Consider the following 15,944-nt stretch of genomic DNA (forward strand, 5'->3'; position numbering starts at 1 on the left):
GTGTCTGTGAGGGCCAGTTTTCATTCCTTTGGTGTTTTTCATCTGGCCTGCCAGTCACATTGTTGTAATCAAGATATTGGAAGACAGAAAACCAGTAATCAGGCTGATGTGGACACATGTAGACCAGAGATGTTGATATTTGAGAAATCCCAGATGACTAAACTGTGAGTGAAAACATCTACTCCATGGAAGAATCAGCATATGGCTGCAAATTTGAAGAACATATCATTCATATATGTGTCCGTGGTTGATATTTGAACATGGTCCAAATTAGGTGTTTTTCTTTTTACAACTTAGCTTAAAGAGGAGCTTAAAAATGTTGAAAAATATCACTATTGCAACAAAGAGTTCAGTAAAATATACTGTGAGAGCCGTCTGTTTTATATTTAGGTTTGACATATGTAGAATGGAGCCATTTTTGTCTTTATAGCCTGAAACAGTCAGTAAAATCATGTAAACGAGTGCTGATGACTTGAAGTTCTGGAAATGCTCACGGCGTTACTGTTCATCTTGACTTTGGCTGTATAACTTGTCCCTGTGCTGCACGAGGCCGGTGCCTCTGAAGGAGAGTCCGTCACGGTGTCTGATGAGATACTATCAGTGCCAAGAAGTGAACGAATAGTAAAGGGCGATGAAAGGTTTCAACAAAGACTCCACTCATTAAATGCAGAGGGGGGGGGGGGATCTCCCTGGCAACAGCTCCGTGTTTTCGTGACATAGGAGACAAGAGAAAAAAAAAAGAGATCAGCCATGTTGAGCGGCAGTTCTCCATAAACATTTATTTGTTCTTCCGAGGAACTCATTAAACACGGCAGACTCTTTTGGCCTGGAGCAATCTAGTCTATCTTGACATTCCTCAGAGGGCAGACTTATGAGGGAAGTGGGGCTTCCCTCATAAGACCCACACATGTCAGACAGAAACTACCAGTAAACTACCAGATATACAGGAGGAAAATACTTATAAAGTCATTTTACGGTAGATGTTTCCAGAAGCTGATGCGCTACAGTCCAGAGGTCTGGCGTCTTTTCAGCACTGCTCTCACAAGTCATGCGGGGCTGCTTGGACCAAAGCTGTTTTCCTGTTTTCAGACTTTAACAATGAAGTACAACACTGGAATAGCCCTCCTGACTTCATGGCTTTAAAAATGATTAAAAATAAATAAATAAATAGTGTTTACATCTGAAAAAAATAATCTTGATGAACAAAATATGAAAGTACAAGCACCTGTGTGGTCACAGAGTTTATTTTCTGTGGCTAAAACTTTTTTGTTAACGGATCCAAGAATCAGCCTCTAAAATGAGCAGCAGCTTTTATCTGTCGGCCGAAAGTCGGCACATCATTTATTCAATACCTGAGTTGGCCAGATGATACACTATAAATATATTTTATTCAACGTCGACTGGATGTACCTGCACCTCACCGAGGAAAAATGTTGATAAATTCAATCATATATGAGAGCATGTTGTACTTTCCACGTGGACGGAGAAGAACAGCTGTCAGTGGTTTCTACATAAAACTTTCAACGGGAGTGAAAACGCAGATAACAAAGACTTGGAGGAACTTTTCGCAGGTTGGACACTTCTTTTGTCTTTCAACCAGTTTCTGGACTCTTTTGGGTCGAAAAACACAACTTCAGTGACTGAAAAGCATCAAAGGCAATGTGACCATGGCCAAAATCCTCCTTCTCGTGGTGACACATTTCTGGATATGTACATGAACCCTGAACTATTAGTTGTGCTTCCAAATACTGATGAAATCCGAATGGGTCGCTTCACATGTGGTTTCACTCACACAGCCGAGAGGTGACTGGTGCTGATTTAAGAAGCACCTGCTAATTAGACAGGAATGAATCCTGGGTTTCATCCTCTGGAAGGCTTGAAGGCAAACGACTGAAATCGCTGGCGGTGTCGTCACACAGGATCCATTTGCTCCGCCTGCTTCGGTCCATACGGGTCACTTGGTGAGACATGTCTGGACTGCAGGTCGACATCGACGTCTTCGTAGAAGTTTGTACGTTGAAAACCTTCTGCGTAAAGTCTTTTATAGTTTGACGTGACTCGAACTGTCTGAAATGAGGAATTAAGGATCTTCAAATCTTTATGACGTGGTGGAAGTTGGACCACGCTCTGAGCCTAAGTATGCTTCCTTTACAAAATTAGTACTTGTGTTCCAAACACTGTCATATGTTGACGTTGTTGTTAATCAATACATCCAGTAGGGGCAGCGCAAGTTGTTGATTTCATGTGGGACGAGGTTTCTAATTCAGGTATTAATGAAACACAACCTGCCAGAAGTATTTGTCACATCCAGTGGGTAGAGGTTGTTCGGGATCATAAAATTAACTTCTCTGGGTATAAAATGTGGGTTATTCATATAAAGTCCAAGTTGCTTTTCAGCCCCACCATCTACTTACAGACCTCTCACAGCCTGTGTATAGTCTCAGGTGTCTGAAAATGCACGCCTGGAGGTGAAGTAACCATACCTGCAAATTGATGAAATGTGATCTCACAAACACTGATATAATCAAGTGACAGAGTAGAAATCTCGTCACGATGCTTCTCATTTCCCATATTTTCTCATAACCCTTGCACACTGACATCAAGATGTCTCCTGGCATGAATTTCCTGACGGATGAGTTATTCCAGTCAAGTTTGGTGTGGCTGCTTTCTCACAACACAAAGAGTTCATGGGCCAGAGGCCAATTTTTGACAAAGTGGTAGCATCTGGGTGGGCAAAGGCCGTCATACCTGTTCTGAAAGCGAACGGTCTCAGCTGTCTGAAAATGCATGACAACATTTTCAACATTGCTTTTAGAAATTGCAGCTCGACAAAGATCTGAAATTGCAAGGCGTATGACACATTTCCCAAAACCCTATAGCCTTGCCTTCAAGATTACATTCCCTTTGGAGCTATAAAATATATGTGGTGGTATCTAGAGCATGTTAAATGTCATAAATTACCAGTGGTGTGCAGTCGGGATCAGCATCAAAAATGTTATATATAAAATCACTTTTTAATTCTATATATAATTAAAAATATATATTTTTTTTTCTTTAATAATTAAAGAAGTAATTGTGAAATCTGTGTCTGGAATCAATTAGTGACTTTAGCAACTTTATCCAGAAGACGACTGGTTCTATTTTGTGGAGCTCAAATCTCCTATGTCCTCTAAACGCATCACAACTCTTTTCCCCTGCTGGGACCAGCAGTAACTTCGTTGCTGCCCTCTGATGGAAGCTGGACGCTGCTATTGGGTTAAAATGTTGAGTGACAGGATCAACAGCCAATCACATGTTGATGTGTTATTGACGGACCGCCTCAGGGCCAGCAGAGGTTCTAGTGCTGGTCTTGGTGTCGTCATTGAAATGAGCTTGACTGATTGGCTCATGGGCAGGAGGTGATGATACTCTGTTATTATCTGCTACTCTGGAGTGATGACGGCTAATCTAACAGCAAGATCGGATGATACGATAGCGGACCTGCTTCAGGGGCCTTTTTCAATTGTGAGTAGAAGAAGACTGACAGCAGAAATGAATGAGCGAATTGAGACCAACAAAGGCTTTGTCAGCATTTTACAGCAGGATGGACTTAAAGTGATGGTGAGTGCTCGTTTAACTGCTGGCCCTGAATGAAACACAACTGCACGCTACTGCAAATAACCAATAAGTACACCTTTATTGCAAACGTATATCACTTTTGCATGCTGAGCTATTTCAATTTTACATTATGACAGTTTGAGATATGAATTCACAATTTCCGCTCTTTGTCGAGCTGTAATTGCTAAAAGCTCCCAAGTTGAAAAGGTTATCATGCATTTTCAGACACCTGAGACTGTTAACGTTCATAAAATATATGCAAGCCTTTACTCACCCAGATGGCTCCATATTGGCCTCTGGCCCATGGACTAAAAATGTTTGGGGGATTGATCACTTCAGATTGGCTGCATGTGAGTGAACCAATGATAGATTATCACTCCGAGACTCCAGCTATCATTGAACTGATAAAGCATACTGATTATACTGATGCATGGATCTTAGTACTTTATATAGTATTATTATATACAAATCTAAAAATTCAAAACCCCAACTTTGGATTTCACTTTTATTCGATCATTAGTGCAAAGAGGAAACACCGCTCTGACAGGGAAACCGCAACCTTTTCGGGAACAAAAGCAAATTTCCATAAATATCCAGATGATTAATTCTCTGTAGTTGGCAAGGATTTACTCCAATCCCACCTCATCCCTGTGACCTGAACCTGCATAAGATGAATAGATGGACGGTCCTCGTATCCATGGGTCATCACTGCCATCTGGTGGCCTCCTGCAGCATTACATCACCACACAACGAGATCAAATGAGCTTTATTGTTCTTTTGTTTGAAGAGAATTGTCTGAAATAGCTTTTTTTTTTATCCATACAAATAAAGTACAGCATGTTTCTCCTCAGGAGTGTTTTCATTCACTCTCATGGGAGGTGAAGTGAAGGATGGCTGCAAACAAAGTGAAAAACAATCCAGGTAAGCCTCCGCAAAAACAGGTACATCGAAAAAATTATTTGACTAACATGAAAAGGTTAATTGTATTTGGTTAATCATTTCAGAAAGTGAAAACGAAATATTATATAGATTCATTACACACAGAATCAATATTTTAAGCCTTTAATTCTTGAAATGTGGATGATTGTGGCTCACAGGTAATGAAAACCCAAAATTCACTCGGAAAATTAGACGGGACCAATTTTTTTTAAAGGATATTTTTAAAAGAAATGTCAGGCTTTAGAAAAATATGTAATATTCAAATTTTCTGACACAGTGAATTTGGGGGTTTCATTATCGAGACAAAATGTATTCAGATTTATTTGTCATATTTTGAATACCCTTCCATATTTCTGATCAGACTTTACTATATTTATTCTATATTAAATATAATTAATTACTCAAAAATATAGGTCATTTATTTAGACATTTCCAAGTCTTAATATAATAGTTCTAACATGTTGAAATGAACTGAATGAAAATGAAAATGTAACCTGATTACACTGTTCTGCTGTACTTGTTCACTTTTTGTTGGTGAAATACTTTTGGTCGATAGGTGGGAACTTTGGACTTTGATATTAGATTTTCAGCAGAGAAAAATAAAGAAATAAATGAAATGTCTGTGATCCACTATAGTTTAAATATAAAGAAATTAAGACTTAAAATATGAATTCTATGTGCAATAAATGTATTTAATATTTAGGTTTCACTTTCTGAAATGAAAAATTTTAAAGAAAACCTTCATATGAGAATGTGTGTGTGTGTGTGTGTGTGTGTGTGTGTGTGTGTGTGTGTGTGTGTGTGTGTGTGTGTGTGTGTGTGTGTGTGTGTGTGTGTGTGTGTGTGTGTGTGTGTGTGTGTGTGTGTGTGTGTGTGCGTTAGGCCCACATGTAAAGGGACTAAAGGGTGGACTAACACTGGTCACAGAGAGTTTGCATATTGAGTGAACACCCGTTCAGCCAAAGCGCTGGGGAAGAAGTGAGTGTGGAGGAAACAGGTGATCTAAAGATATTGCTTGAGCCGAAGCGAGCAGGTGGAGTCCTTTACACTGAAGGTTTTTGCTACAAAAATGAGGTGGTGTGAAGAATAACCAAAAAGGTTATTGTAATGCATATTGTAAAATACACCTGGTTACCATGCAGTTGAATTCGCCGCCCAGGAAACACACACCCGCCTCATTGTGCTGCTTTGAGCAAAGTTAAAGGGAAAATCCACAGAGTGGATCCAAAAAGAACCATAAAACATGCTGAAACTCACACCAGTGCAGATCTTGGGTGTAACGTCGACAGAAGGGTGACAAACAAACGTGTGAGGATCTTTTCTATAATGAGGATCAATTCCAAACTAGATTTTTCTAACCTTGTTAGAGAAAAGTCGTTTGAGTCTTTTGTTGCTCCGGCTGATCGTCAAAATAAGGCAAACTTTGGTACAGTTACTCAAATCCAACAGGGCTGAATGTTAACATGCTTTGAACTCTTTCATTTTAATTCAATTTACTCAAATGATCCATGAATTGATGGATCCATCAGTGCGGATTCTAATTAAAATCTGAACACAACATAGAAAGAAGGCTTGTCCATCATGATACAAGTGTCAAAGAATCATCGATGGTTCTTAGTCGACGTTTGCACAAGTTGAATTTATACTGTTTTACAGCTTTTTGATGTTAAAACATCTCAGTCATCTTCCGTCATTTCACAATGAAATTCCCTCAAGGCATTTAATCCACTGCACAGCGATCGTCAGGAAGACATGACAGCTTTGTTGCATAAATAGAAAACTTTGGTAGACCACAAGGAACTGTTGTACTAATGTTTTTGTAAATTTCAGTTTGACTGACATAAGGTAATGATAAGGAAATATGATGCCAACGAGTGATTCTCTCCAGTAGTTTCACGTGATTTATGTCTTTTTTTACTTTTGGGAATTTGAGCCGTAGTAAAATTGCAAAAAAATTATTTTGTTTCAAAGAATAGCGTATTATTATTGGCTGCAGGTATTACATTGTCAGAGGATTGTTTTAAATGCATTAACTAAAAGGAGTCCTATTCTCCTGCAGTCCAACTCTTCCTCTTGGTCTCGTTGGTCCAGAAAACCTGGTATTCAAAGTTTCCAACTCCTGCTTGATTTTTCTCCATTTGAATGTTGGATCATGGAGCTGCATTCAGAATCTGCTGTGTCTGTGTGAGCTGGACTGGCTCCGCCCACACACGCCCATCTTGGGAAGAGGAGGAAGTACTTCCTCTCGTGGTGCCATGTGCCAGAGCAGAGCTGTCTGATTGTGGGAGGAGTCAAAGGGGGAGGAGCCTACCTTGATTGTGACTGGCTGAACCCCCGATGACACTATATAGGGTTTGATTTCTGATTGGCTGGTTGGAGCAACACACTTTTTAAAACCTGGAACAAGCCAGGGAGAGAGAGGACACACTTTCTTCTTCTGGGGCGTCGTTCCAGGTATGCAGACGATTAGTCCTGCTGGAAAACCAGGAGAAACTAAATGTTGCATAATATGACGTCTTTAAATATTTTATTACCACAAACAGTTTCAGGCCCAGTTGCTTGTTGAGTCAACTGTTTGTAATTGGACACCAGCCTCTCCTCTGTCCGTCATTGATTGTAGCAGGAGTAGAAATTTGCGACGGGGTGACCCTAACCCTAACCCTAACCCAACTCATGCAAAGAGCACATTGAGATCATAAGCGGTTATTGCAAATGTAAGTTGCAACTCAATATTTGACAATTTGGCCAAATTCGACTGGAACATTCAGATATCTTAAGATTATGTGTGTATTTTAAATTCTAATGAAAGGGCTCTATAGTGGGATCCATCCACTGTTTCATTTTAAGTTGACATCAGTCCACCTTTTCTCTCGTTCTGGTGTCAGTATGTGTTGGTTACCAGTGATCAATACTGCAGATTGACACAAAGACTCACTGTGAATCTTTCCTACTCGACCTCTCATAGCAGGTGTTTTGGAAGCTCGTAGTGGAACGACACTCTGTCAGAATGTCGAGCTGCTGTAGTCATTTGTCACCCTTCTGTTACGTCCCTCGGAGTTTGTTTGGAGCTCAGAACTCGAAGTCCCTGTGTCCCCGAAAGTCCCGAAACCCGCTTGTCCCATCATTCACCGCTCTGTCCGTCTCCAGGGGACGTTATTATTGCAGACTGTGCATCTGCTGTTCAGCTTGAAGGGAAAAACTGGCTGGGATCAGCCTTATAAACCCAGAGATGACACATGTGAATCCAATATCCAGGATGGATTTTCCCTCTCGGAGCAACATTCCTCTTCACGGATGCTCCCAGTCAGTCAGGACCGTCTGCGCCGAGCCAGCGGGTCCAGAGAATCCTCGACTTGAACCTCGTGGTTCATGTGTGCTCTTCACTCCACGCCAGGAACCTCCATCCAGAATCAACCAGTCCGCCACGTCGTTGGCGTTTCCTCGCCGCAGAGCGATTGTCGTACGAAGCCACGGCTTCCAGGGGACTTCAGACAACCCACACTAATAAAGAGCGACTTGGATCTGACTAATGTGCTGCATGCAAGTTGTTTGTGTTTTCGCGAAGTCAAGTCAGCGCGACCGCCCGAAGCTGCCGCCCTTGGCTTCGTCGTCCGGGGAGGTCGGGGGGACGGGCTCCTCGAAGGCGGGGTTGGGAATATGCAGTGCTGCTCGTTTGCATTTCTTGGCGCGAGTCGTGGAGCGGCGTGGAGGCGGAGTCTCCCCGACGGAGCCGGCGACAGGCGGGGTCTTGGAGAGCTCGGGGGCGGGGTCAGAGGTCACTGCTGGGTCCGGACGCAGGTGAGACGTCTGGGGTTTCCCCTGAGGACAGGAAGTGGACAGCAGGCCTCTAGTCCCCTGGGCGCACTGTGGGGGGTGGGGGGGGGGGGGGGGGGGGGGGGGGGGGGGGGGGCAGAGGGAGGCAGTGAGGGATGGTCCAGCTCCCTGTTATAAATAAACTACCTGGTTATAAATAAACTACCTGGTTATAAATCAGCTTCCTGGTTATAAACCAGCTTCCTGGTTATAAACCAGCTTCCTGGTTATAAACCAGCTTCCTGGTTATAAATCAGCTTCCTGGTTATAAACCAGCTTCCTGGTTATAAATCAGCTTCCTGGTTATAAATCAGCTTCCTGGTTATAAACCAGCTTCCTGGTTATAAATCAGCTTCCTGGTTATAAACCAGCTTCCTGGTTATAAACCAGCTTCCTGGTTATAAATCAGCTAAGTGAACCTAAGCAGGGAAGCAGGCAGAACATCAGCAGCAGGACGAGCCAAACAATTCATGCGCTACACATTCTGGACTCCATTCAGGTCCTACAAGTTTGAACTTAATCACACTAGTGGATGTATGATGAGAGGAATGTGTGTTTTTATCATTAAAAGTGAGTGAAAGAAGCTAAATGATTCAGCAGAAAGTCATGACATCCCCTCAGACACATTGACACAGTGGATTGCTGAGAAGTCAATGGAGCCACTCCTCAACCTCACCCTGCGTTTCCTGCTGTGATTAGTTATTAAAAAAGGATTTGCATGTACCATGTGTATCAACACAATTCCAGTTGAAGGACAGTAGTTTTCTATTTTTGCAATACGGCCACTGTCATGCTGACGCTCGTGAAGAGCAGCTTCATGTTCATGAAACTATTTATTCTGGCAGTGGAGTGAAAACACAACAGCTTATATTCTGGTAGATTCTATCTTCTGATATCCTGACAGCACACTGAAGACATGCAGGAGCGCGCGCGCGCACACACACACACACACACACACACACACACACACACACACACACACACACACACACACACACACACACACCTGCTTCATTTTGAAACTCAGTCTCTCTGATCCATGGAAACTTTTCACTTCATTTATGATGCAAAGACAGAGTGATTTGATCAATACGTAAAATGAGAGGAAGAAAAAGCAAAGTGAGGAGTGAGAATTTAATGGATGATGAGACATGAACAGAGCAAAAGGAGCAAACGGGAGGACGGAGGATTCATGAGGCACTTCAGCCTCAACACATGGAAACCAAAAATGTAAAGTAACCATGAGAACAGGAACAGCTGGATCTTAAAGATACTCCTTTACATTTAGCAGCAAAAACTTTGGCTCAAATGAAACAACATGAATAATAAGATCTGTTTGTGGAGGGAGAGGAGGAGGAGGAGGAGGAGGAGGAGGAGGAGGAGGAGGACGTTTCCTCCTGATTTCAGAAACTCGTATCTTTAATGTGACAGTAAATGTTCAGATTAAACCAATTTCACACGTACATGATGACTAATGAATGTTAACATAAACTTTCTGTAATTAAAACACTGAATCGAATGACGGGTTTGTTTTGACGATTTCTCTGCGATAAACTGCTGAAGTGAGGCTGGTGTCAAACGACGACCACATAATGCTGCAATTCAAACAAATTGGAGGTCAAAATTGAAATGTGGGTTTTTGTTTTTTTGATCAGGAAACAGAAACAGAACATAACGATGTAGAAATACTCACACTAGATCAGCTTAATATCACCTGAGGAATAAAACCTTAAAGATTTTCACGCTGAAGCTGTTTTTGATCTAATTCATGAAACCAGCTGACATTACTGCATCCAGAGGTGCATCCAGGTGTGTTCCCTCTATTTGTGTTGCTGTTTTTAACAATAATGCCGACGGAACACTCCAGAGTCAGGACAATGTGGATACCAATTAATATGGTTTCACTATGAAAAGGCTGGAATCAGAAGTCTGTTGCTACTTTGCTTATTAAATATAACTAGTAGTTTATAAAAAACGACACGGCTGTTTCGGATCAATCAGTGTGATTGTAATGCTTAAAAGACTGTGTTTTGTGTCTGCAGCACTGATGGAGATGTGGAGGGATTGAGGGGTTTAATAGCTGAGAGGACGCTCCTACCACGTTAATGTCGTTTTTAGTGGCCAGTGTGGGAACCTGGAGGTCCGAGCTGCTGGTCTGAGCCGACTCGTCCGCCGGCAGGAAGCCGCGTCTGTCGATCAGGCTGAAAACCACAGGCCGGAAAAAAGTTTTGGTAGTTTACAAAAATGCTGAGAAACGTGGATTTTATACACCGAGATCCAGACACAAGTGAAAGTTTAGCATCAAATGTCATTTTAACAAATAGTACAGAAATACTTTATTAACCCAAGAGGTAAATTCTTTACATTTCGGACAAGCCAGGATCAATATTAACTCTTTAAATGTAAAAAGAAATGCTCTGGATGAAACAATACCCTCTCCATCCATGCACTAACCTCGGAGGCATCGGCGCACAGAGCACCGAGCAACAGTTGATGCAGATGTTTCTGTGACTGTACGGGTTGGTGACTTCTTCTCCGCTCTTCCCCGACCAGGAGCCTTTAATCTGAAACCAATACCATCAACTCCTGTGAGAGCAAAGGGGGGAATTCTTCTAAAAAAAAAAAATTAGGTGAATATACTGGAATCTGAAATACTCACGTCTTCATTCGTGGTCAGATTGGACGCCACCAAATAAGTGTGGAAGCCCGAGAGGCCCAAGATGGACCAGACAGAGAAGAAACATATGACGAGCTCCACTGCAGTGAACGGCCAGGTCAAGGAGAGCAATGTGCTTTTTTCCAATACGCGTTTTAAATCGGTGGAGTCCAGAGAAGCCAGTAGGAACTAGACACCTACAATCACGAGCAGAAAGACCTGAAGACCTGAACGGTTGGCGAAGTGAAGGATATCTGCCAGGACTCTCCTGAAGAGCAAACGCCAGGCCTTTCCCACCCTGAGCCCCTGAAACCCAGGAAACAAACAGCCGAGTGACTTTAAAGTGAACCTGCTGAAAACGTGCCGGCGTGAAGCGACAGGGTGAAGACAGCCATTCAAAACACAAGAGTGGATGACGGTCACGTACGCAGCGCCAGGTGTGTGGTCACGCAGCCGAAGATGAACGCCGTCAGGAAGGCCAGCGACACGATGAAGGTGTAGAAGAAGCGGTAGTTGCGTTTCCCTACGCAGTTGCCCACCCAGGGGCAGTGGTGGTCGAACCTCTCTGGGGGGGGGGGGGGGGGGGGCGTTAACATGTGATCTTGGAGTTTATTATTGTGATCTAGCAGGTAAACGTGTGGGCTCACCCACACAGTTGTCACACAGGCTGCAGTGGGAGGTGCGCGGCGGCCGGAACATCTTGCAGGTGAAGCAGTACTTGAGCTTGACCACCTGCTGGTTGATGACGACCTCCTTGGTGCGCGGCGGCGGCCGGTAGCTGCTGTTCCCCGTGTTGTCTGTCAGAGGAGACCAGGGAGATGCTCGTTAACTGAAACCGGGACAAAATGCTCAAGCTCCACAACAGTTTTCTTTTGGGAACGACTTCACTTCAAAAGCTACTGCTGACATATAATAAGGCTACTTTGAATTGGAGCATCAATTCCAGGGGCGACGTTGGTCTAAAGCAGGGGTCGGCAACCCTCTTTGGTCCCTCCACTGCGGCTCCTTGAGCCTCGGTCCCACTGCAGTTCATCCTGGAGGGACGTAAGGAGGCAAAGCCACCCAGTCACAGTCCCTACAAAGAGTGGTCAAATGTAGGGTCGTGAACGACGCAGCGATGTAACGTCATTACGCAACAATAATGACATGAAGAACGTAGAATAGCGGCTGCAGGTCATGACAGCGGCTCAACTGGTGTCTGAAGCTGGGAGCTTCCTGTACCTTTCACAGTAAAACTGCTGCGTTGTGCCGACAATTCCAGGAGGTTCATTGCAGACTTGTTGAGAGTGACGGAACATTTTAATGAATTCCACAACAACTAAAGGACATTAAAGACACACCATCACACTCATAGTTCTAGAAATCCCAGATCTCCACATTTATCTTCCATTTTAATAATGTGTAGCAATAAAGGAGCTGAGAGCTGCAATGCATTATGGGAGTTTCTGTTTGTGGTGTTTTAAATGTAATTATTGAGGGTTATATTAGGTTTGTAGTGTTGGTAATAATTGTGTTGTGTTGTGTTTTTGTTGCTTAGTTGATGTAGTTAAGTTTATTAGTTGTAAGTTGTCAACCAGCAGTGAAGAAGGTTTTGTGTGTCGTCTCGTCCTGGCAGTGGGACTGTCAAAATAAAATGTGTGCAGCTCTCTGGGTGTAGTGTTCAGTGGAAAACGGTACCAAATGGCTCTTTGAGCATTAAAGGTTGCCAACCCCTGATCTAAAAAGGTACTGCAGTACTCCAGAAAGATCTTGGTCTCATCTCAGGATGCCCTTGTGACATAACATATGACAGAAAATATATAAAACAAAAAAACAAAATAGGAGTTCTACATCAACTGCTACGATATAAAACAGAATTTCTTTTATCTTTTTTGTTTTAATTGTTCAACCCAAACAACAGGAACTGTGCCGTTTTCACTTGAAGCATCTCGTAAAAGAGGCGCTGCTATTTAGCCACAGTCTGACAAGCTTTATCAAAACTTTACCCGACTTCACTCAGGAGAAGGTTCCAATCCTTCACTTTTTCACTTAATGGGACTTGTAAAGTCTGAAAATACCTTCAGCAGCATTTATAGGTGAGAATTGTGATTGAAGGTTCAAAATAGCTTAAAACTCCTATTTATAGGTTGGAATTAGACTTCTTCTAAAGGTTCTGTTAGAGAAGTCAACTTCTAAATGAACCTGAGATGCTTGTTAAAGACTTTTTCCTGAGAATCTTCGGCAGAATCTTCTGTCTCAGAAAGAGCTCCAGCAAACTGAACTTGTTACGTCAGGTCTGCCGAGCTTTGGGCGAGGAGGAGGAGGAGGAGGAGGAGGAGGAGGAGGAGGAGGAGGAGGAGGAGGAGGTGGAGGAGGAAGAGGAGGAGTTTCCAGGGTAGACTGCAAGGTATGACACTGAAGGAAGCCGTACAGAAAGGAAGGACAATGTTGGCGAGGCATCAGACAGTGAGCATAAATGCTGCAGTATAAAATGCCGCGAGACGGTTTGAGGTGCAGAAACTCTTCAACCAAGTGGCTCAGTCCAACTTGTGCTGGCAGAGTGACGTTTACTGCAATGAGTCATGGCTAGCCCTACTGAGGACCCTGGATGTGTCGAGGGTTTCATGCAGGGAGGTGGGATGTGACTGTCAGGTATGTCAGGCAGATCCGTGTCTTCAATCTCCAGAGACGAAAAAATAGACGAAGGCCAATGAAACAACAGGACGTCACACAGAAATCACCTGAACTCAACATTGGACTGTGTAAAACTGCAAGAATTCCCCAATAATCGCTGCTTTAAAGCACATAGACTCAGTTTACCTGATCTTCATGTGCCTGGTTCAGTTGGTCTGGTTTCTTCTCTAAAATCCAAACACCTGATAGCAGAATTTTGATCAATTTAGTGATTATGTGTCTTTCGAGCAACCTGGCGAAAAAAATCTGGGAATATTAGTCAATCTTGACATTGGACTTAACCATTTCTTGAAAAAAAGCTGATCCCAGTTTGATTCCAGGCCGAGAAGTGACCATTGATTCTGAAGTTCTCCCATTGCATGTGAAGCATACTGTCACCTCACAACTATACAGTAAAGATGAGTCTCTGATAATCCGATGATCTGTCCAGGTTACAGTCCACCACTGTCCTGACTTTGATAAAGCAGGTATTAACAGCTAGACACACTTGTGCTTTTGGCTTCCTCTTACCAATCTGTTTCTCAACATCCGCAGCCTCGTCTGGCGTGGCTCTGGGCAGGATGCCCGGGTCGGTGAAGCTGGTCTGGAGCAGCGTGATCAGCACGAACACGAAGAGGACGCCTCCAATGACCGGTATGCAGCCGGTCAGGTGTTTCACCAGGAAGGGACAGCTGGGATTACAAACAGAGAGAGAGAGAGAGAGAGAGAGAGAGAGAGAGAGAGAGAGAGAGAGAGAGAGAGAGAGAGAGAGAGAGAGAGAGAGAGAGATGAGGCGCAAAAACTCAATAAAAAAAGCTGGTTTTACTTAGAACCCAGCAAGGAATCGACTTTAATTAAAGTTCAGTTTTAATCACCATCTAAATCCTTCAAGATGTGGCACACTTTTCACTACAGAGGCAGAGAGGATGCTTGTCTTCATTGTTTAAATTGTGAGATTACACTGGCAGGGCCAGACTACATTGTGAAATCTGACATTAGTAGCTTTAAAAGGGTTCCTGAGAGAAAGTTAATTTTGTAGAGAAGGAGTAAACATATTTAATGGTTGAAAATGGCCAGTACATCCAATCGTGCCAATGTGAACTAAAAGGTCTTGTTTGGCTCAATATGTGCTTGTGGGACCGGGACTTCATCAGTGATGTGCCAGAAATGAGTGACAACTCACTCAAACACAAAGAATAATCCGCTGGTGACCAGGATGAGGCCCAGGGTGAGGGGCAGGACCCCGCTCTGCCGGGCCACGATGATCCGGCCGCCGCAGCAAAAGCGGTTCTTCCCGGGGAACACCTCCCACTTCCTCCGGGGTCTCCTTCTCCGCTCCGCCGGCTTGGGCGCGTCGCTGCCCGGGTGAGGAGGCGGCAGGGTGGGGGTGGGCGTCGGGAGTGCGTGCGGGTCGATTTGCTGATAGTCGCAGTTTTTCATGTTTTTAATTCTTATTTCGCGGCGTTCGGCTGCTGTCGTCCGGATGTGGACCCCGGGGAGGAGAGCATCACCGCCCCCGGAGGACCTGACAACAGCCGCGCGGAGCGAGGAGGAGGCAGGCGGAACCCCGAATCCCAGCAATCACCCCGATATTACTTTCCATCGTTCCATTGCCTCTCGGGTTTCTCTCTCCTCCGAGTTAAAGATCCATCCTCCAGCGGTCCATCGTGAGCCTCCTAGCCGCTGCGCGCTGCATCCAGCTGCGGTCTCGGCATCAGCACACCCCGAGGACCCGAACCGACCCGGACCGGGGCTCCCTGGCTCGCCGGGTCATCTCAGTCCACTTCCGCTTCACCTGCACTAATTAAATGAACGCTATTCAGACTTCAATGTCGCTCTTTGGTCTCGAATTCGTGTACGGTTCGCTCGGTTATCATAATAAACGAGTCGCCTGGTGTTTCGGATTATCTGGTTTCCCTGTTAACTGGTGACCAACTTCCTCTGGCGCGAGAGGAAGTTGGTCACCAGTTAACAGGGAAACCAGATTATCCGAAACACCAAATGAATTACAATAGTTGAACAAGTCGTACGGAACACTTATTGTTAATAGATCAATAATGACAATAACTCGTTTAAAATTTTCAGATACATTTTGTGAGTTTTTGTTTGTATATGTAACTTGTTTCACCAGATATTAAGAAATATTTTTCTTCAATATTCAAGCACAGATATTAATATATTAATACGATATATTGCCATAGGTATCCGTAATTGTTAGTGTTGTTATTGTTTTAGATACTTTGATATTTTTGCACCATTCGACATGCACACACACATACACAGAATG

At 43.6% G+C, this 15,944-nt stretch overlaps 1 protein-coding gene across 1 annotated transcript; it reads right to left on the reverse strand.

Annotated features, from left to right (window-relative positions):
• Positions 1-5,452: 5,452 nt before the first annotated feature.
• On the reverse strand, positions 5,453-15,213 carry LOC308144376 (palmitoyltransferase ZDHHC18-B-like). The gene is given in 9 exon segments (XM_080515484.1): positions 5,453-8,400; positions 10,448-10,550; positions 10,804-10,913; positions 11,009-11,116; positions 11,118-11,311; positions 11,433-11,570; positions 11,653-11,802; positions 14,189-14,349; positions 14,841-15,213. Coding segments are annotated over 9 exon segments (1,515 nt in total). The 5' UTR covers positions 15,098-15,213; the 3' UTR covers positions 5,453-8,106.
• Between the last annotated feature and the right edge of the window lie 731 nt (positions 15,214-15,944).

Source organism: Blennius ocellaris, assembly GCF_963422515.1.
Source record: "Blennius ocellaris genome assembly, chromosome: 20".
Classification (NCBI taxonomy): domain Eukaryota; kingdom Metazoa; phylum Chordata; class Actinopteri; order Blenniiformes; family Blenniidae; genus Blennius; species Blennius ocellaris.